At 48.9% G+C, this 22,395-nt stretch overlaps 1 protein-coding gene across 2 annotated transcripts in view; it reads right to left on the bottom strand.

Moving 5' to 3' along the window:
• ARMC9 (armadillo repeat containing 9) overlaps positions 1–22,395 on the bottom strand; it is a 188,546-nt gene that overhangs the window by 9,968 nt on the left and 156,183 nt on the right. The window contains exons 21-23 of one of the 2 annotated variants that reach the window (XM_033229873.1): positions 21,507–21,622; positions 9,464–9,624; positions 4,488–4,617 (exon numbers count right to left, since the gene is read on the bottom strand). In XM_033229873.1, coding sequence (XP_033085764.1) covers positions 4,488–4,617; positions 9,464–9,624; positions 21,507–21,622 — 407 coding nt within the window. Of the gene's footprint in view, positions 1–4,487; positions 4,618–9,463; positions 9,625–21,506; positions 21,623–22,395 lie in introns of those variants that run through there. The other variant, XM_033229874.1, reaches the window with a different exon arrangement.

Consider the following 22,395-nt stretch of genomic DNA (forward strand, 5'->3'; position numbering starts at 1 on the left):
CGGCAGTCACCTATGACATACGGGAAGTCATGTGCCGCAGAAACGCATGGGAGTGGGTCCTGGCAAAAATGTAAAGGGTGATATACGGGAAAGTTGGGAGGCGCTCTGCAAGGTAGGTGATTGTTGATTAGAGCAGCCTGGCCCTTATAGGATCTCAGCTTATCAACAGGAACATTGTGTTGAGAGGGAAAGAGCCATAACATGCCTCGGGAGATGCTGAATCTTTCCCTGTGTTTGGAATGCTGCTGAGTCATAATCCGGCTGCTGAGCATCACCCAGCAGAGGGTCCTGTGTCCCTTCTGTTTGCATTAAGGCCAAACAAAAGCATTCAGGGCCCCTAGGCGACTCTGCCCAGAGGGTTCATAACTGGCTCTCAGTTATTGCTGCGGACACTTCATCTGGGTGATGAGAAAACCCAGAAAGCGGCAGAGGTGGGGAAACGGAACAGAATACACCAGATAAAGGCAGATAGGAACCAGCTGCACACGTAGCTCCCGTGCCGTGGGCACACATTGGGCTACACGTCTCAGGCTCCTCGGCCTCCTGAGGCTTCATGTGTCTTTTTTTTTTTTTTTTTGAGACACAGTCTTGCTCTGTCACCCAGGCTGGCGTGCAGTGGCACGATCTTGGCTCACTGCAACCTCTGCCTCCTGGGTTCAAGCGATTCTCCTGCCTCAGCCTCCCAAGTAGCTGGGATTACAGGCATGCACCACCATGCCTGGCTAATTTTTGTATTTTTAGTAGAGACAGGGTTTCACCATGTTGGTCAGGCTGGTCTCAAACTCCTAACCTCAGGGGATCCGCCCACCTCGGCCTCCCAAAGTGCTGGGATTCCAGGCATGAGCATGCGTCGTTTCTTTAGCTGGATGCATGAATGTGTCATTGGCAGCTGCTGTCCATCCACAGGGACAAACGTGAGGGGAAAGGCATACATGTAGACATATGTACAATCGCTTCTCATTTTAAAAAAGTCATAGCACTTGCAAAATAATCACTTCTCATCTGTGGCAGGACAGGATCTTTGACATTGGCTCCTGATTGTGTCCTGGGCCTGGGTGCGAGGAGCTCCTCAGACAGAGCCCCCTCCCTCACCTGTCCTCAGGCCACGTGGAGGTGAACTTCCAGGCACAAGCACCTGGCACCCGGCTGGCGCTGCTCTTCTGGAGTGGCAGGGCCATGCTGAGAAGGACCGACAGGTGACAGTCAAGGCAGCCCTGCCATCACCTTCCTGCACGTTCCGGGGTGCAAGTCAGCCTCTGTGGACTGACATACTTCGTGGGGAGCACTTGGGCTCTTCGCAGGATAAATGCATTTCTTTCTTAATTTAAATACATCTTTAAAGCCGGATCAACATTAGTTTTCTCCTGCTACTTAATCTAAGGAGTCTAAGAAGCTGACCAAGGAAAAGGAAAAGTTCCCCATGGGGGTTGGGGGAAGGCAGTACGATTGTAGGGTCTGGGCTTTTTTTTTTTTTTTTTTTTGAGACGGAGTCTCACTCTGTCGTCCAGGCTGGAGTGCAGTGGCGCAATCTCGGCTCACTGCAACTTCGGCTTCCCAGTTCAAAGCGATTCTCCTGCCTCAGCCTCCCGAGTAGCTGGGACTACAAGCACGCACCACCACGCCCAGCTAATTTTTGTATTTTTAGTAGAGACAGGGTTTCACCACGTTGGCCAGGATGATCTTTATCTCTTGACCTCGTGGTCCACCCACCCCGGCCTCGCAAAGTGCTGGGATTACAGGTGTGAGCCACCACGCTTGGCAGGTCTGGACTTTTATTCCCTAGCCTCCAAGAAAGCAATTTTACAGCAAGACAGTTGCTGGAATTCACTGGAACAGAGCTTGAGTGGCCATTAGCCTTAAAACACCTGAAAGCTGAGCTAAGTAACCAGTGCCATCATTCAGTCTATCACTGACTCAGACCTCTGTCCCAGGGGCTTCCTGCTCATCTACCAATTCCTCTTCTGGGTGTGAGACCTCACCTGAAAGAGCAAGAGAACAGAGCTCAGGGAAGTTGAGGGGACATACGTTCCCCACCAAAGCCACATAGAGAACCACTCTTTCTCCCTTTCTCCCACTTATTCATCAACAGGTACTCTGACCACCTAGGCCAGGCGCAGGAGCACAGCGCAGATGATCTGCACTCCTGGCACACTCCCTGCAGCCATGCATTTCCTGCACTCCTGGCACACTCCCTGCAGCCATGCATTTCCTGCACTCCTGGCACACTCCCTGCAGCCATGCATTTCCTGAATACCTTGCACACTGTGCACACTCCTGCATGCCCCACATTCCCCGTACACCCAGCAGGCCCTGCACACTCTCTATACCCTGGACACTGTGCTTGTCTCTGAGGCAGTGAGAGGCAGCCACATGGCAACACAGTGGGGTCTCCCCACAGTCTCATGGAGGGACTCTGGCTCCTGTGAGTCTGGCAGAAGGGCGTGACCCACACTTTGGGGTCAGGCAGGAGGAAGGGATGCTTAGCTGAGACCTGAATTGGGGCTGAAGCCAGCCTGACAGGAGATGGCCTCTTGTCGTTTAGAATATTATGGCATTCTAGATGAGGTATACCATATACACATGAGGTATATATATCTCTCACTCATCTAGAATGCCATAATATTCCAGATGATGTTGCCAGTGAGGGAGGAAGGGGGAGATGGAACAACTTGTACTTCTCCCTCTTTCCATCCTATTCTTCCTCATACTGAACCCCTAGGCTTAAAATAAGAGCTGGCTTTAGTGACTGACACCAAGAGGAGGGCACCTCTAGGCTGGATCCTGGGGGCTCTTTGTGCCCAACAGAATCTTGGGGGGTCAGTTAGGCAACCCTGCTTGATGTAATGAGGTCTCTCGGGGTCGGCTGCCTACCTACTGTGAAAACAGTTCTTTCTGGGGAGAGAGGGCTGTCCCGGTGGAGAGCCTCAGAAATGAACTCAGCATTTGCAGGAAGTAAAAAGAAGCGGCCTACACCGGAAGGGCACGTTTGGCCTGGCTGAACCGCAGGGGAGCATCCAGTCTGGACCGGTGGCATGAGAGAGCTTTGGCCCATCCCTCAGCGGTCTCTCATTTTGAGTCCCCATTTCAGGGGGATGCTGAGAGCCTGAGAACCCCTGGTCTGGCAGATGAGCTCCTCTTCAGCCACAGGGAGAGGGGAGGCCCAGGTAGGAAAGGTCAGTCCCTGGGTCCCCAGGCAGGTTGGCAGTGGGACTGGAGGAGTCCAGAGGCTTGCCCCCTCCCCAAGTAATGCGGCCACCTTTGACACCTCTGCTTCTTAGCTAGGACTGTCCCCACCCTTCCTAGCCCAGGTCCTAAAGTCCTTCCCATCCTTCCCACAGTTCCAATTCGGCTTCTAGCCCATCCCCACCCAAGGAAGCTCAGCACTCATCTGCACCCCTTTCTCCTGCATCCTCCTCCTGTCTGCCACACCCCATTGATTTCTCCTTCTGCCTCTTTCCTTCTCTCTGATTTTCTCCACCAGTGGGTGCAGGTTCTGCTCGGTCTTCCTGCCTGTCCTCTCCCGGGGCCCCCAGAACTAAGCTGAGCCTGCTCCAGCCCCGTATTTCACCGCAGGAGGCTGGCTTCCTTCATGGCCAGGAGGACGTGGTGAGAGGCAGCTGGCGTGCCTGGGGTCAGGGACAGGCAGCGTCTGAGACCCAGGCCAGGCCCCTCTCCCTGAACAGGTTTCTCCAGATCCAAAAGAAAGAGCTGGTGAGATTGGAAAGGTCCTTTCTAGACCCTAAAGAAGCCCTAATAACCCACAGGGCCAGTCTATGCTCACGTGGTACAGTGGAAGAGAGGACACTGTTAATAACCCACAGGGCCAGTCTGTGCTCACGTGGTACAGTGGAAGAGAGGACACTGTTTCGTTTTTCTTCTGCTTGGGGGTCCAGTTTCTTCTTCTTCCTTTTTTTCATTTATTTATTTATTTGAGACAGGGTCTCACTATGTTGCCCAGGCTAGTTTCAAACTCCTGGGCTCAAGCAATCCTCCTGCTGCCTCAGCCTCCCAAAGTGCTGGGATTACAGGCGTGCGCCACCATACCCCGGCCTGGAGGCCCAGTTTCTGTTTCAGGAAGTGACCTCTGAGCCAACCCATTTACTCACCTCCTTCTCCATCTTTCTGCCTCCAGCCCACCTCCTCCAAATGCAACAAGCTAAGACAGGACACTGTCCTTAAGTCACCCCATCACACAGCCCCGGACATGTCCGCCTGGCAATTCTGAAAACTAGTCCTGTGCGCATGCTTCTGAGTGCCGTGTCCTTCCCGTCTGACTGACGGCTCTCAGGCAGCACCGCCCTCCGAGGGTGGCCAGGAGTGGTAGCTGCACTTCCCCGGGAATCTTGACGCTGCTCCTTGGCTTCCCCTGTCAGATGGTGGGCCTCAGAGGAGCCTTCCAGGTCTCCTGGGTGCTCTGCATCCGGCGTGGGGCACCCGCTCCCAGAGCACTGAGAGTAAGGTTCAAGGTTTGGTGACATCCCCCTTACCTGGTGGTCTCTCCACTGCCTGGGTCCTGGGTCGCCTTCCTTGGCTGGCGGGAGGTCCCCGTGGGGGCCGGGTGAGGCTCCTCCTGGCGTGCTCTTGGGAGCCACTCTCCTGGCTTGGCGTTGATGGCTGCTGGGGAGGGGGAGAGAAAGTTCAGTCCACATGTGCTGTGGAGCCCCTCTAAGGATGCCCTCTCCTGGGCTGGGCTGGAAAGCCAAGAAAAGCACATACCCCAGGCCAGGCCCTGCGGGCTCCCTGGCGCCTGTGGCTTGGGATACTTGTTTACTCGTGCAGCCGGGAACTTGCCAGGCAGCGGGGGATGGCAGGCACACTGCTGGCGGCAACAGGCACAGCCCAGGGAGGTGCAGATCACCCTGGCCGCTCAGCCTTCCTGGCACCCCTCAGCCTCTGGAAAGCCCTCAGAACGACGAACTGTCTCCCTGGGCCATGGCTAGACACCTCCAGATGAAACATGGAGGCACATTTGCTTATCTGAAACTCAAATGTAACTGGGTGGCGTGTAGTTTTATTTGCTAAAACCAACAACCTGAGAGGTAGGGTGCTCCTCACTGAGCAGCCCAAGCCTCCTTAATGCTGAACCCCTAAGTACACCCGGGATGGCCACCTTAATGCTGAACCCCTAAGTACTCCCGGGGTGGCTAGGAAGTGCCCTCACTCCCAGTGACTGGTGCCATAGCTAATGCCCACCCGGAACCAGGCCACCTGGGATACACAGGAGCCCTTCACGGGGAAGCAGATGGAGAATCCTAGATAGCATCATAGCATATGGAGGGCTCCCCAATGGCCTGGGGACAGATGTTCCTGCATCTCAGATGCCACGCACCCCTTCTCACACCCCACCTCTCCTCTCCTCCTACAGCTGAGGGGGGCCATGTCACTGCTGCAGTGACTGTAACAGAGGCTGCATCCGCAACTCCCTTAGGCCAAGCTCCTCTCAGCTCTTTCATTTTAGAAGCACCTCTGCGGCTTTGCAATGTGATCTATTTAATCTTAAATATAAAGGGATCTTCCCTGCAGGTTTCCCTGTAGCAAGGGGCTTTGACTTCCAGATAATTCTCTTTTGACCCAAACGAGAATCTATTTCTGATACCAGAACCCAGCGGGTGGCACTGGGCGGTCTCCACCTGTATCTGGGTCTAGAAATAGAGCTTCAGGACAGGTGGCACCTGCTCAATATGCTTAGAATAAGGCCAGGAGACAAAGCATAGGTGTACAAGAGAATACTTGAGTGAAGTCACACTGAATTGCTGGGCTACACGCAGGGGAACCCCACTACAATGTGTGGAGTCACAAAGCTGTGCCCACGTCAGGAAGTCCTCTAGGACCAGGATCAGGAGCTTCCCAGGGCGTGTGAGGGTAGGGGACGGGGTGGTCATAAAAAGGAGGAACTGAGCTGGAGTGTCCTGAGACCATGAGGTGGTCTTGGTTCAACTGTCCCATTCTCCTCTCCTACTTCCTCCAGCACAGGACACACTGCAGACTTTCAGAGGTCCCACCGAGACCAGCCCAGCACGGTGGCTCACTCCTATAATCTCAGCACTTTGGGAGGCTGGGGCAGGCAGATCACTTGAGGTCAGGAGTTCGAGACCAGCCTGGCCAACATGGTGAAACCCTGTCTCTACTAAAAATACAAAAATTAGCCGGGTATGGTAACACATGCCTGTAATCGCAGCTATTCAGGAGGGTGAGGCAGAGGAATCACCTGAACCTGGGAGGCAGAGTTTGCAGTGAGCCAAGATCGCACCACTGCACTCCAGCCTGGGCGAGAGAGCGAGACTCCATCTCAAAAAAAAAAAAAAAAGAACAAGAGACCCCCTAACTAAGAAAGCCAGGAGCCAGGAGATGGGGCAGCCATGGGTGTGCACCAGGGGCTTTCTGGGACAGTAGTATCTCTTGCCTGCTGGTCCATTTCAGACAGGGCTGGGCATTTTAAGTCCCAGGGCTATGAAGTCCCAAGGCATGTGATTTTGATATTGAGGATAGTCCCGGTTGGTGGGGAAATGAGAATAGCTTTCCTCAGGCCAATGTTTTGCAAAATGCTAAGCCATATTATTGGCCTTTTCCCTTGGGAACTATTTCCTCCTGGCATTTGGGGCTGAGTCTTTTGCCTAGAATGTTCTTTCTGGCCCTGCGTTCAACCGATCAAGCAGTCTGAGGGTCCATCAGGTTCCCCCTCATGAGTTTTCCCTGCGGTGCTGACTGAACGCAAAGCGAAAAGGCTCTTCCTCAAGAAACTCAACGTGAAGGTGGGGGTTTCCACGGGGTCTCTGGGTGGGGCGTTAGTTCCCAGCACAGGCCAGACTCAGCAGCGAGCTGTGTGCAGGGAGACCTGTGGGGAGTACTGCCTGGGGCCAGGATGGGCCTAGGGCAAGGTGAGCGAGAGAAGGGAATTGGAGGGGGCCCCATGCCTGTAATCCCAGCACTTCGGGAGGCTGAGGTGGGAGGATCGCTTGAGCCCAGGGGTTCAAGACTAGCCTGGGCAGCACAGAGAGACACCTCTCTCTACAATCAATCAATCAATCAATCAATCAATCAATCAATTGAAGTGGAGGGGAGGGATGGAGAAGCAGGACTGTCTGGAGGAAGTCAGAGCAAGCTCCTGAGCAGGGAAGGAATGCAACAGAAGGCAGCGTGGCTCAGGGGTGCCCACGCCCAGCCCAGCACTGCCCGCTCTCTGCTCTCCCTGATGCTCATCCCCCTCCACATCACTCATCCCCTGGCTTAACGGGCTTAATCGCAGTCCCCTTATCTGCAGAGCCCAGACGGAGCACAGAAGCGGAGGCCTGTTTGCCATCTATCCCTTAGGCAGAGGCTGGTGACACGACAGGGAGAGGGGCAGGGAGGCCAACTGGCGAGACGCAGCAGGCCGTGGGCAGGCCTGTCTGAAAGAAAGTAACTCAGAATGGGAATCTACTCCAGGCATGGCAAAGGCTTACTCATGACCTAGAGGAAACTTCACCTGGGGCTTGGTTTTTCCAAAGGAAGAACTTTTTGTCAAGTAAAAGGATTTTAAAGGAGACTAAGAGGGGCCGGGCATGATGGCTCACGCCTGTAATCCCAGTGCTTTGGGAGGCTCAGGCGGGAGGATTACTTGAGACTAGGAGTTCAAGACTAGCCCAGGCAACAGAAAAACTCCATCTTTACAAAAAATTAAAAAAAAAAAAAATACTTTGCCTGGCATGGTGGTGCATCTGTAGTGCCAGCTACTCAGGAGGCTGAAGTGGGAGGATCGCTTAGGCACAGGAGTGTGAGGCTGCAGCGAGCTATGTATGATTGGCCACTGCACTCCAGCCTGGGGGACAGAGTGAGACCTTGTCTCAAAATAAAATAAAATAAAGTAAAATAAAATAAAATAAAATAAAAGGAGGACTAGGGGTGTTGGCCTGAGGCTCAGAGCGGGGCTGACAGGGCCAGGGCGGGTAGTGACTATTCCTGGTCTCTGGCAGGTGGAGAAGAGCAGGGCTGGGGGTCAGTGTCCTGGGTCCCAGCCAGGCTGAGCCAATAGGAGCAGGCCTGAAGAAGGGACACTCAGAATGGAGTCTCAGCATTTGGGGCAGGTTAATGGTGGCATCGACAGCAGGATTTGGGAAGAGCACTGCTTTGGCTCCAGCTGGTCCATCTGGGGGGGCTGGTGGGCAGCTGCTGTCTCCCTAGGAAGAAGCGCTGGCAACTACCCATGACCACCAAGGCTGGGTCTCCTGGTGGGTGCCCACCCTGTTCAGGCAAGGACCCGGAATGTGCCTGGGCCCAGACTTTGCCAGGGCTCAAGTAAACTGTTCTTGAAAAGAACAATAACATCAACACTGCAGCAGCTGCTCCTTGGCCATGTCCATCCATGCCAACCTCAAGTGCCTCCGCCCTGCAGGTAACAGCATGACAGCTTCCCAAAGGCACATCCAATCAGTGCAAAAATAAAGGGCCTCTTAGTGGTCATTTTGGTAAAGCAAGGATGTTACCGCTACGTTACCCTGAATGTACTGTGGAGCCTTTTAGGAAGTCCAGGCCTAAGAATTTGAAATCAGTTTTAACTCAATGGCATTCAGTCAAATTGGCAAAACTTGTTAGACGCCCCCTAAGACCTCCACCCTGACAGCAGAAATCTCTGGAGAAGTTACTAAGCTGCTCATCTTTAGAGAGCACACGAATATTGACAGCTCTAGTAAAGCACGCGTAAAATAACTGATGATCAATGCTGGCAAAACCTCTGAAACTGCTCACCACCAAGAGACCCAGGGTCCCAAATAACCCAGCCACCGCTGACTCGTCACTGGCTACCGCTCTGCACCTGGGTCTGGAAGCGTCTGAATCCAATTGTGAGCAGATGCAAGTTCTCAGATGTTTCTCAGACAGGAATCCAACCCATTGTTTTTCCTACTCAAATGGAAATTAGAGTCTTATCTGAACTGCTCATAATCCTTTTAATTTCCTTTCAAAAATTAAAAAAAAATACTTCGTACATTTCTGATTCAAAGCATATATATTTTTTCTGGCATCTAAAAAATACTTTTATCTCCCATCAGCCTCTGGTTAACTCAGCTGGAAGTTTCAAATGCGTTTGGATCCCAAAGTTGTTTGTGCTTTTAGTTGCACATTTCTGCCTCGGTCCAGCCTTCCAGCAGGCGGCTGACCTCCTCTCCACGAGAATCTGAGCTACCAGAACCAGGGTCACAGATCTACATCAGCCTGGGATTCCTCCTCTAACGTTTCATATTAAAGCCGGCTTTCACCAGTCAGAAATCTTGCCCCAGGAGCTCCCAGACGGGACAGCAGGCAGTGGTCCGAGAAGGGGACACAGAGGACCAGCCCAGCGTGGGTCTGGCTGTGGGCTGGGAATCCCATGAGCCTCTGTGACACAGGGCTGTGGCTGAGACCAGAGGGCTTCCCAGGAGCAGGTGTGCTTCTGCCACTCCTGCTGCTGTTTCGCGTGGGTTCTAGACATCACAGTCCCAGAACTGACCTGACGTGCTGCCCATGTTCTTACATGAGGAGGAGACACGGGACCCTGGGGTGCTGAGCTTGCCCTCCCTGTAGACAGCCTCCTGAGGGTTTGGCAGGGCCTGCGGGTGGCCGTTTGTGGGGTGTTGGGCTGTCTGGGGAGGTGTGTGATGGTCTTCCAGCCTGGAGAAAAACATGAAAAACGGTGGTAAATACAGCCAGCCAGGAGATTTGGACCGCCGAATGCTGTGCAGCATCACAAATACAGGAGGGGGCGGTGCCTCAAAGTCCTGTTAAACCATCATTAGCATATCAGACCTTTTAAAGGGTCTTGGCAGGAGCCGGGAGGCTGACCCTGTGAGGCGTAGCCTCCCCTTGCTCCTGTCAGCCCCCTTCTGTATTCACAGTGATACATGGCGTGGTGTATTCCTAACACACAATTATGTCTTACCACTCTGGGTGACATGGGACCATGACATTTCAAGCAAACAACGTAAGGCACCGATCTCCTGGTTTTCTCCAAGGATTAAGCATGTGAATGAAGGGATGAATCCAACCAGAGAAGCCATAACAAGTCATGTCAGCCGCGGCAAGTGTTGGCCAAGAACAAGACTGAAGAACTTTCTTCTTCTTTTTTTCTGAGACAGGGTCTCACTCTGTTGCCTAGGTTGGAGCGCCATGGTGCAACCATAGCTCACTGCACCCTTGACCTCCCAGGCTCAAGTGATCCTCCCATCTCAGCCTCTGGAGTAGCTGGGACTACAGATGGGCGCCTCCACACTCAACTGATGTTTTTATTTTTTGCAGAGACAAGGTCTCTCTCTATGTTGCCAGGACTGGTCTCGAACTCCTGGGCTCAAGCAATCCTCTCACCTTGGCCTCCCAAAGTGCTGGGATTGCAGGCATGAGCCATTGTGACTGGCCTAGAACTTACTTTCTTATAACACTACCTAAAGGATGTGTGCAGAACAGCTCCTTTGCAGTGTCTAATGTTGGCACCCAAGCTGGGGGAGACACCCTCGCCCAGCAGGCAAGCGCTGAGAGCTTCATGCACCAGATCCAGCCAGATGCGAGGGCCAGCTGGCTGGGACAGCCTCATTGGGTCAGCCTTGACCACCGATCCCCGAGGAAGGCCCTCTAGTTATCTATAAGGCAACGGAGCACTTGCTCCCCCTTCAACAAGGAGATATGGGCCACCTACTCCAACAAGGGCTTGGTGGGGGGCACAAACAAGCTCGTGCCTGTCTAGGGCTGGGCCCTGCAAATGGCTGTTCTTGAATGTCAATTTCATATGTCTGGCTGGGCGTGGTGGCTCATGCCTATAATCCCAGCACTTTGGGAGGCCGAGGCGGGGAGATCACTTGAGGTCAGGAGTTCGAGACCAGCTTGGCCAACATGGTGAAACTCCATCTCTACTAAGAATACAACAATTAGCCAGACGTGGTGGTGTATGTCTGTAGTCCCAGCTACTCAAGAGGCTGAGGCAGGAGAATCACTTGAGCCAGGAAGGTGGAGGTTGCTACGGGCCAACACTGTGCCATTGTACTCCAGCCTGGGCAACAGAGTGAGACTCTGTCTCAAAAAAAAAAAAAAAAAAGAAAAGAAAAGAAAGAAAAAAATATTCACGTGGCTCAACCCAACACCAAAGATAAGGAGACATGTAACCACCCTGAGGTGGGCAGGAAAGTCTTCCCAAGGTGGGCAATCAGTCTTTTTTTTTTTTTTTTTTTTTTAATAGAGACAAGGTCTCACTGTGTTGCCATGGCTGGTTTTGAACTGAGCTCAAGTAATCCTCCCACCTTGGCCTCCCAAAGTCCTAGGATTACAGGCGTGAGCCACCACACTCCTAGCCAACTCAGTTTTGAACTCTTGAGTTGGGGTTTGCCAGGTGCCAGAAGAGGGAAGGTTTTCCAGCAGAAGTAACACCATGAGCAAGGTGAAGAAGGGAAAAATAGCTATATATCTATATATGGTGTGTGTGTGTATACATATATATATTTGTGCTGCATTGTTACAGAAAGATTTAAAAAAATCACAAAATTTTTTTACCTCCCTTTCCTGAAAAGACCTGTGCGACAGTAGCGTGGAGGGGGCAGGGTGTCCTGGGGGGCTCTGATGCTTGTGGCAGGGGTGTCAATTGAGAAGCACCCTGTAAGGCCAGAATTTAAACTTGAACCCCAAGTAATGCAGAACCAAAGGAATGACGTTCCCTGCTAGAAAGATCATTCTGTCCACGGTTGTGGAAGGTGAACGGTGGCAGGGAGCACTGTTAGGAGGACCTCCCCGAGCCGTGAAGGCCGGTGGTAGGCAGGAGGGGGTGGGAGGAGCGTGCAAACCTGCTGGACTCTGGCTTGGCTGTTTGCGGGCACTCATGCCATGCCCTGCAGCAGGGGACTCAGATGGCAGCTGTGTTGGTCTAGGAAATGCTGAATTGGGGGTGCTGTAGGGACATATCTGGGCTGAGTGTGGGTGTCATCAGTGAGTAGTGGAAACTAGGGAACAGGCAGGATGGAGTGAGGGCCTTCGATGGGGCCTCTGGAGAGGAAGGGGGTAAGAGGCCGAGGCCAGCACATGGGGACTGGGGTGGAATGACTCCCAGGAGGGGTCAGCAGCCAGCAACTGAAAGAGCGGGGACAATGTGCCCTGAGTGTCCTCGGGGGTTGGAAACTGGAAGGTCACCTGTGGTCTTGGCAGAAATACCCTCTGGAAGTCATCGCCTGGCCACAGAGGGCTGAATGCAGAAGAAGATGGGGCAGGGACACAGCCAGAGAGGGTCTGAGAGGAAGGGAGGCAGAGCCCCAGAGCCTGTCCAGAGGCCCGAGGAAGGCAGCAGGAGGGGAGGATGAAGACAGAGCAAAGGATGTGTTCAGGGATTGCACAGAGATCGGAGAGACAGAAGGATCTGGAACCCACGCAGGGGGCAGGGTTGGGTGGGAAGAAAATGGCCAGGGAGGTGCAGCTGATGCTAGGCTGAGGTGAGATAGGAGGGTCCCCACTGCACAGGGCAAATATGTTTATCTGCAACCTTTTTTTTCCTTGATTATAAAGCCAGTAAGTGTTTATCACGAAAAATTAGGTAAATATATAGAATATATAAATGACCTGCCCTCCCAATATCTAAGCACAACCACTTAACATTTGATTTTTTAAAAAATTTTAAAAATATGCAAATACACACTTAAAAAGACTAGCTTGGGTTCATTCTAAATGGCTAGCATGCTATAGTCACACCATTCTATAGTTTGCTTTTTCACTTAGCAATATATTGTGAGACTCTTGCCATGTCATTCAATATTTTTCTAAAATATCATCTTCAGTACTCTTTTGTGTGAATATATCATAATTTATATAACCAGCCTCCTATTTTGGGAATGTAATTTTTTTTTGTTGAGATGGAGTCTCACTCTGTTGCCTAGGCTGGAGTGCAGTGGCGTGATCTCAGCTCACTGCAACCTCAGCCTCCCTGGTTCAAGCGATTCTCCTGCCTCAGCCTTCCAAGTAGCTGGGACTATAGGCACCTACCACCGCACCCGGCTAATTTTTGTATTTTATTTATTTATTTATTTTGGAGGCAGAGTCTCGCTCTGTCACCCAGGCTGGAGTGCGGGGGCACGATCTCGGCTCACTGCAAGCTCCGCCTCCTGGGTTCACGCCATTCTCCTGCTTCAGCCTCCCGAGTAGCTGGGACTAGGGGCGCCGCCACCATGCCCAGCTAATTTTTTGTATTTTTAGTAGAGATAGGGTTTCACCGTGTTAGCCAGGATGGTCTCGTTCTCCTGACCTTGTGATCTGCCTGTCTCGGCCTCCCAAAGTGCTGGGATTACAGGCGTGAGCCATCGTGCCCAGCCAAATTTTTGTATTTTTAGTAGAGACAGGGATTCACCATCTTGGCCAGGCTGGTCTGGAACTCCTGACCTCGTGATCCACCCGCCTCGGCCTCCCAAATTGCTGGGATTACAGGTGTGAGCCACTGCCCCCGGCCTGGGAATGTACTATCTAATTTTATGAATAATATTGCAACAAATAACCTTGTCTGTGTTTATATATAGATATCTATTTGTATCTAACTACCTACCTATCATCTATCTATCTATCTATCTATCCTGTGAACATCTGATTACTTCTCAGTATAAAATCCTAGCAGTGGGCACGGTGGCTCACACCTGTAATCCCAGCACTTTGGAAAGCCAAGGCAGGTGGATCACTTGAGGTCAGGAGTTCCAGATCAGCCTGAACTCAGGAGTTCAAGACTAGGCAACATAGTGAGACTCTGTCTCCACAAAAAATTAAAAATTCAGCCAGATGTTGTGGCGCATGCCTGTGGTCCCAGCTACCTGGGAGGCTGAGGTAGGAGGATTGCTTGAACTCAGGAGTTCAAGACTAGGCAACATAATGAGACTCTGTCTCCACAAAAAATTAAAAATTCAGCCAGATGTGGTGGCGTATGCCTGTGGTCCCAGCTACCTGGGAGGCTGAGGTGGGAGGATGGTTTGAGCCCAGGAAGTCAAGGCTGCAGTGAGCTGTGATTGTGCCGCTATACTCCAGCTGGGGTGACAGAGCCAGATGCTATCTCAAAACCAAACTAAACCAAACCAAAAAAGTCCTGGTATTCTGATTGTTTGCAATACATACTGTCATAGTCCTCAAGAGGACTAAGATTCTAGATTTATCCATACTCCTGGCAACGGGATACCAGAGGGTGCTGGTGGTGAAGGAAGGGTCATAATTTTTTTTTTTTTTTTAGTTAGGAATATTTATGTACTTAGTGGTTCACCAAGCATATAATAACTCCAAATCAGTAAAAATGAATGTCAGAAATGGCAGCATGGCTACATAAATTATGGTAGGTAAATATAATATAAATCATTAAATCATCTTTTACAGGATGTTCAACAATGCAAAAGAAAACAAAAATCAAACTGCAAACAAACTATATACACATGTAGACACATACACAAACACTGACAGGTTTCTCGTTTGCTGAAAATATATGTAGGAAAAAACTACACTAAACGTAACGCACTAAAATGATGATCACAGTTCTCTCTGGCTGCTGGAATAAATATTTTTTATTTTCTTTATATTTACTTGTTCCATACATGTTTTTGACTACGAGTAACAAAAGTTCAACACCACTGGTTTAAACGGTAAGGGAAATGTAATATTCAACATAAACAGAATTCCAGAGGTAGCGAGTACAGGGTGGGGAATGCAAAGCTGAGTGACTTTGCTGCAGATCCAGGTTCTCTCCGCTGGGTTTCCCTGGCCTTCCTGGTGTGGTTTTGCTTTTGTTTTTAGAATTGTCACTTTGTGGCCGGGTGCAGTGGCTCACGCCTGTAATCCCAGCACTTTGGGAGGCCAAGATGGGCGGATCATGAGGTCAGGAGATGGAGACCATCCTGGCTAACACGGTGAAACCCCGTCTCTACTAAAAATACAAAAAACTAGCCGGCATGGTGGCGGGCGCCTGTAGTCCCAGCTACTCGGGAGGCTGAGGCAGGAGAACGGCAGGAACCCGGGAGACGGAGCTTGCGGTGAGCTGAGATTGCGCCACTGCACTCCAGCCGGGGTGACAGAGCGAGACTCCGTCTCAAGAAAAAAACAAAAAAGAATTGTCACTTTGTACAAATAGGATGGCTGCAGGACCTCCAAGCATAGCATCTCAAGCAACAGTCAAAGACCAAAAGGGGAAAAGAAAGCACAGAATTTCTCAAGCCCTTCATAGAAGTTGGAAAATCTTAGATCCCATGGCTGGAATGGATTGCATGCCCATTGAAATCATCATTGACAAGGGGAGTTAAATTTAAAACACTGGGCTAAATTAATCAAATCCAACCTCCAGGGCTGAGAAGGGGTCCTAACCTTCCCTGAAGAACATGCTCACCCATTGCCTTGAACATATGAAGTTTCTTTTTTTTTTTTTTTTGAGACGAGGGTCTCACTTTGTTGCCCAGTGGCACAATCACAGCTCACAGGAGCCACGACCTCTGGGACTGAAGCAATGCTCCTGCCTCAACCTCCCAAAGTGCTGGGATTGCAGGTGTGAGCCACCATGCCTGGCCTCAGGTTTCTCCTAGCAAGGAAATATATCAAACAAGACCTAAAGAAATGGAGAGTCATCCTGTACTTGCACACAGGATGGCTGTATTCATTTTCTACTGCTGTTCTAACAAAGCACCATAATTTTTTTGTTTTAATTTTTAAGGCCAGGCACAGTGACTCATGCCTGTAATCCCAGCATTTTGGGAGGCTGAGGCAGGCGGATCACCTGAGGTGGTGAGGAGTTCAAGACCAGCCTGGCCAACATGGGGAAACCTCTTCTCTACAAAAAATTAAAAAATTAGCCAGGTGTGGTGGCATGGTGCCTGTAATCCCAGCTACTTGGGAGGCTGAGGCAGGAGAATCGCTTGAACCTGGCAGCGGGGGTTGCAGCTGCCAAGATTGTGCCACTGCACTCCAGCCTGGGCAACAGAGCAAGACTTCCTCTCAAAAAAAAATTTTTTTTTTTATTTTTGTGGGTACAGGTGTATATATTTATAGTATACATGGATTGTTTTGATACAGGCATGCAATGTGTAATAACCACATCACAGAGAATGGAGTACCCATCCCCTCAAGTATTCATCCTGTGTGTAAAAAAAAATCCAATCATACTCTTTTAGATATTTAAAAATGTACAATTAAATTATTATTGACTATAGTCACTCTGTTGTGCTATGAAATACCAGGTCTTATTCATTTTTTTTTTTTTTTTTGAGTTGGGGGTCTCACTCTGTTGCCCAGGCTGGAGTGCAGTGGTGAGATCTCTGCTCACTGCAACCTCCGCCTCCCAGGTTCAAGCGATTCTCCCGCCTCAGCCTGCCAAGCAGCTGGATTACAGGCGCTCACTATGGCACCTGGCTAATTTTTGTATTTTTAGTAGAGACAGGGTTTTAACATGTTGGCCAAGTTGGTCTCGAACTCCTGACCTTAAGTGATCTACCCACCTTGGCCTCCCAAAGTGTTGAGATTACAGGCGTGAGCCACCACGCCTGGCCCATTCTTTGTAACTATGTGTTTTTTTTTGGTACCCATTAACCTTCTCCATCTTCCCCAACCACCGCCCCCAACCAACTACTCTTCCCGGTCTCTAGTTACCATCCCTCTGCTCTCTATCTCCATGAGCTCAATTGTTTAGATTGTTTAAGTAAGTGGGAACATGTGATGTTTGACTTTCTGTGCCTGGCTTATTTCATGTAGCATCATGATCTCCAGTTCCATCCATGCTTTGCAAATGACTGGATGTCATTCTTTTGCACAGAATAGTACTCCACTGTGTATATGTACCACATTTTCTTTGTCCATTCATCTGCTGATGGACACTGAGGCTACTTCCAAATCTTGGCTCCTGTGAATGGTGCTGCAGCAAGCATGGGGTGCAGAGCTATCTTTGATACATGGACTTCCTTTCTGTTGGGTATATATCCAGCAGTAGGACTGCTGGATCGTGTGGTAGCTCTATTTTTAGTTATTTGAGGAATCTCCAAACTCTTCTCTATAGTGGTTGTGCTAATTTACATTCTTACAGTGTATGAGGATTCCCTTTTCTCCACATTCTTGTCAACATTTGTTATTGCCTGACTTTTGGAGATACGCCGTTTTAACTGGAGTGACAGGGTAGCTCAGTGTAGTTTTGATTTGCATCTCTGATGATCAGTGATGCTGAGCACCCTTTCATAAGCCCGTTTGTCATCTGTGTGTCTTCTTTTGAGAAATGTCTATTCAAATGTTTTGCCCATTTTTTTTTTTTTTCCGAGACCGAGTCTCGCTCTGTCGCCCAGCCTGGAGTGCAGTGGCCGGATCTCAGCTCACTGCAAGCTCCGCCTCCCGGGTTCGTGCCATTCTCCTGCCTCAGCCTCCCGAGTAGCTGGGACTACAGGTGCCCGCCACCTCGCCCGGCTAATTTTTTTTGTATTTTTAGTAGAGACGGGGTTTCACCGTGTTAGCCAGGATGGTCTCGCTCTCCTGGCCTCGTGATCCGCCCGTCTTGGCCTCCCAAAGTGCTGGGATTACAGGCTTGAGCCACCGCGCCCAGCCTCTTTTGCCCATTTTTTAAATCCAACTATTAGACTTTTTCCTAAAGAGTTGTTTGAGCTCCTTTTTAATTCTGATTATTAATCCTTTGTCAGATGGGTAGTTTGCAAACATTTTCTCCCATTCTGTGGCCTGTGTCTTCACTTTGTTGGTTGTTTCCTTTGCTACAGAAGCTTTGTAACTTGATGTGATCCCATTTGTTCATTTTTGCTTTGGTTGCCTGTGCTTGTCGGGTATTACTCAAGAAATATTTGCCCAGAACAATGTCCTGGAGATATTCCCCAATGTTTTCCTGTAGTTGTTTCATAATTTGCAGTCTTACCACAACCTTAGTGACTGAAAACAACACAAACTTATCTCACAGTTATGGAGGTCAAGAGTTTACAATGGGTCAACAGGGGCGCATTGTTTCTGGAGAGAATTTATTTCCTTGCCTTTTCCAGTTTCCAGTCTCTAGGAGAGAATTTATTTCCTTGCCTTTTCCAGTTTCTACAGGGTGTCTTCATTCCTCGGTTCATGGCCTTGCGTCACTCAGACTTCTGACACAGTTGTCACATCTCCTTTTGTTTCTGACACTCCTGCTTCCCTTCAGTAAGGCCCCTTGTGATCACATTGGGCCCATCCAGATTATCCAGAATCATCTATCTCTAGATCCTTAACTTAATCACATCAGCAGTCCTTTTTGCCATGTAACGTCATTTAGTCACAGGTTGTGGGGATTGGGATGTGGACATCTTTGAGGGACCATTATTCTGTCTTAACATATAAAATTAATATGTGTAATGCTGCACAGTGACTTAACATAGCAAAGACTTCAGTTATCTCCAAAACATTACATAAATTTAATGTGACACTAATCCAAATCCTAAAAGGATTTTTTAAGGAAGTTGCCAGACTTATTTTTAAATGCTTACAGAAAAATAAAGGTCTCTACATAGTTAAATCCACTCTGAAAGGAAAGGCAGAAGGCAGGAAGGGAGAGGGGCTTTTCCTAAGCGATATTTAGATATGCTAAGAACCTTTGCAACAAACACTGCTGTGGCAACAGGCAACTGGACAATGTGTCAAAATAGAGAGCTAGGGTAATTGGAGGGGATACAGAATTAAAGTGGCACCTTGAATCAGTGGAGAAATAACGAGCTGTTTATAGGTGGTGTAGAGAAGAGTGCTCTCTACCTGGAGAAAAATAAGCCAGGATGCCTATCTTACATCACATATAGTGGTCTCTTATCTGTACAGGATGATGTCCAAGACCCCCAGCATTCAAACGTTTTTAGAGGTGAGCTCCAGGTGCAAAGGCAGAACTACAAATCTTGCACGCCAGCATCGTGTAGCCGTCCGAGTACTCATGCGCTGGGGGGAGTGCCCACTGCGTTCCACTGACCAGCTCTTTGCCTGCCACACAGCTTGGTCTGTGTGCTCCTGAGGGCAGGGAGTCACATCTTATTGAGTTCTGCAGCTCCAGCCATGAGGACACCATATGGCAGAGAAGTGATAAAAATGTTTGTTGAGACCTGATGGGGAAGCTGGTGACAGGGCGACTGCATCATTATAGTGGGAAGGTCTGTGGTTTCAGGAAAATGAGCTGCCCTCATTACCTGGCAGCTTGCCACTGTCAAAGATCTTGCTAGGACCACCCCCACGTAGCAGGGGAGAGAGAGAGGTGCTCCCAGGCATGGAAAACGTCCTCGAATTTCTCTACAAAGAAGAACACCTGACCCAAGAATTAACTGTGCCCACTGGTTAGCCCCACATTTATTAGATTCCCTGTTCTTATCTCTGATTAAAATAGCCTTATGTCATTGTTGTCACTCAGGAAAGCAGGGTTTTAATTATTTTAAAACGTAATTGAAAAATACTTTTAAGACAATGATTCAGTGTCCTCTTTCCCGTGTCAAGCAAGGGGAATTTTATTAGTTCCCATTACTACTTCCATTTAAAAAGGTATTATATTTATCAACTAGTTTACTAGTAATTGGTAACTGGCTATATTCTGGATAAAAACCAAATGACCCAAAACCGCTCAGAGGTAAAGGACATTTAGGGGACAACTAAGGAATACTGATAATACTATATCCATACTATTAATGTTAAATTTCTTAGCTGTGATAATGGGATTATGTGCAAAAGTCTGCAATCTTCTCTCAGACAGTTCAGCAAAAAATGTATATGCTTGTAAATTATGTATTATACACATAGAAAGAGAGCAAGAGAGAGAGATAGGGCACACAAATGTTAATTGGAAGCCCTTCAGTGTAATATTCTTTTTTTTTTTTTTTTTTGAGACGGAGTCTTGCTGTGTCACCCAGGCTGGAGTGCAGCAGTGTGATCTCGGCTCACTGCAAGCTCCGCCTCCCGGGTTCACGCCATTCTCCTGCCTCAGCCTCCCGAGTAGCTGGGACTATAGGTGCCCACCACCACACTGGGCTAATTTTTTGTATGTTTTAGTAGAGACAGGGTTTCACCATGTTAGCCAGGATGGTCTCAATCTCCTGACCTCATGATCTGCCCGCCTCGGCCTCCCAAAGTGCCAGGATTACAGGTGTGAGCCACCATGCCTGGCCATCTTCAGTGTAATATTCTTTCAACTTCTCTGTAGGTTAAAAACACTGATTGTAAGGTTAAGAGAGAAAAGGGCATGATACTAGTTTATATATCAGTAACTAAAAATAAAAACCTAGAAATATAAGCATATCATACCTAATTATGAAATCAAACCAAACAGATCTCAGAGCACTCATCTATGGCACGGGCCCTGAAATATTTAAAGGACAAATCCTGATGGGCAACAGAACTCATCAAGGAGCTGGGTCTGTCTTGCCTGGTGTCCCTCGTGTCCGTGGTAGCACAGAGCTCCATGAGGGCAGGCATTTCTGAGTTCTGCTGCTCAGTTTCCAGTGCCTGGTTGTTCATTACAAAATGACAACAGAGTAAGACTGGAAAAAATAAAGTGCCCAGTTTCAGGGGATAACTAAGTAAAACATGGTATATTCTTTTAAAGTATTACATGGCCATTATTTGTTGAATGAATATATGGAGGTTTTTAGCCTGCTCTCTAATATTTGGCTGTAATATTCTCTTTGGACAGGAAAAGAGAGGCCACCCAGACCACAGAAGTGGCTTCTCTGCTGCCCACTGGACTGTCTGATCTGGGGCTCCTTAGCCCACAAGGGGTCTAGGCCCCCAGGGAGACCAGAGGCTCTACGTAACGAGACTAAAATTTTATTTATATAAATGGGGCACGAGCAAGGCTATGGAAAATGAGTAAGGCTCAGCAGCTAAAACAGCATCCAGTTGTTCCAAAAAGTCATCTAAAATAATTGATTTTGAGTCTTTTTTTTTTTTTTGAGACGGAGTCTCGCTCTGTCGCCCAGGCTGGAGTGCAGTGGCCGGATCTCAGCTCACTGCAAGCTCCGCCTCCCGGGTTTACGCCATTCTCCCGCCTCAGCCTCCCGAGTAGCTGGGACTACAGGCGCCCGCCACCTCGCCCGGCTAGTTTTTTGTATTTTTTTTAGTAGAGACGGGGTTTCACCATGTTAGCCAGGATGGTCTCGATCTCCTGACCTCGTGATCCGCCCGTCTCGGCCTCCCAAAGTGGATTTTGAGTCTTACACTGTAACATTCCAATCCCAACAAAGGGCTTGGTGCTATGGCGAGAGGCCACGGAAAAGGCATGACAGGAGTCCTTCTGGAGAGGGCCCGGCTCCTTTCAGGTCCCTTCTTTTGAAATTACTCTGGCCAACATTTGTCTTCTGAAGTGGCCCTGGAGATCCTGTAATCCAACCACTTCTCTTTCTGGAATAAAAAAATCCTGGGGGAAGGGAGAAGGACTCAACCTCTTTCCCTCCAAAAATCCCCCCAAAATAAAGAGATAAATACTTTTCAAAAGGAATCCTTTATTTTGACTTTTAAAAATACATACATCTTACACTGTAGTGAATCAAAACAAAGCCTAAGAAAGTCAACTCCCGCTTCCTTTAGCTCTGACTTACACTGGGTACCCATTTCTGTGGCCGCCGGGGGTGACGGGCCTTTGCAGGGGCTCATCCCCGCTCCACTGCACACTGGCCAGCCCCTTCCGCCTTGTCTTCCCCGTGTTGGTCATGATCTGGTGGAAGGAAAGAAAAGAAAGGGCTAGAGGAATATCTACTGGAGAGCTGACCTGGAAGTCAAACAGAATACACTGAATAAACTACTCTCTAATGATAAGGAGCTTTGCAAATAAATGAGGAAGGATCATGTCACAAATTATTCAAGTAAACAGAAATTGTGGAGAAAAACCCTTTTTCTGCTAACAGATTTCCGTATCATACCATTTAGCAGTATAAATTAAAACGAGGATAAACCACAGGAAAAGGAAGAAAGCGGTTGACCACTATAACTCATCACATCTCTGAAACGAGAAGGGAAAAATATGAGACGGGAAAAATGAGAAGGGAAAAAAATGTAAAAATGAGAAGGGAAAAAAAGACGGACATTTGATTTCATAAAAATACGAACATTTCCACATGCGCAGTATGTTAAAAATAAACCAAATCAACAGGAAAACAACAAACTGGGAAGAAGTGTCTGAAGCACGTTTAAGAGATTAAAGGTGAACATTTTCATAGCTAAGGAGCCCCCACAAATCAGTAAGTAAAACACTAAATTGATAATTGGGCAAAGAATTCAAACCACCATGTCACAAAACAGAAAGTATTACCAGTAAGTAGAAGAAACAAAAAAGACCCACTTTACTAGAAATCAGAAACTTCAACTTTACAAAAAAAGGTAGCATTCTTCAACTGTTATAAGAATGACAGAAAAATGATCCCGTCCACTGCTCCCAATAGTTTAAAACACTAGTTTAAGGAACTAACACTAATTAGTGAGATTAAAATT

The sequence above is a fragment of the Trachypithecus francoisi genome, unplaced genomic scaffold, assembly GCF_009764315.1.
Source record: "Trachypithecus francoisi isolate TF-2019V2 unplaced genomic scaffold, Tfra_2.0 Lachesis_group13, whole genome shotgun sequence".
Classification (NCBI taxonomy): domain Eukaryota; kingdom Metazoa; phylum Chordata; class Mammalia; order Primates; family Cercopithecidae; genus Trachypithecus; species Trachypithecus francoisi.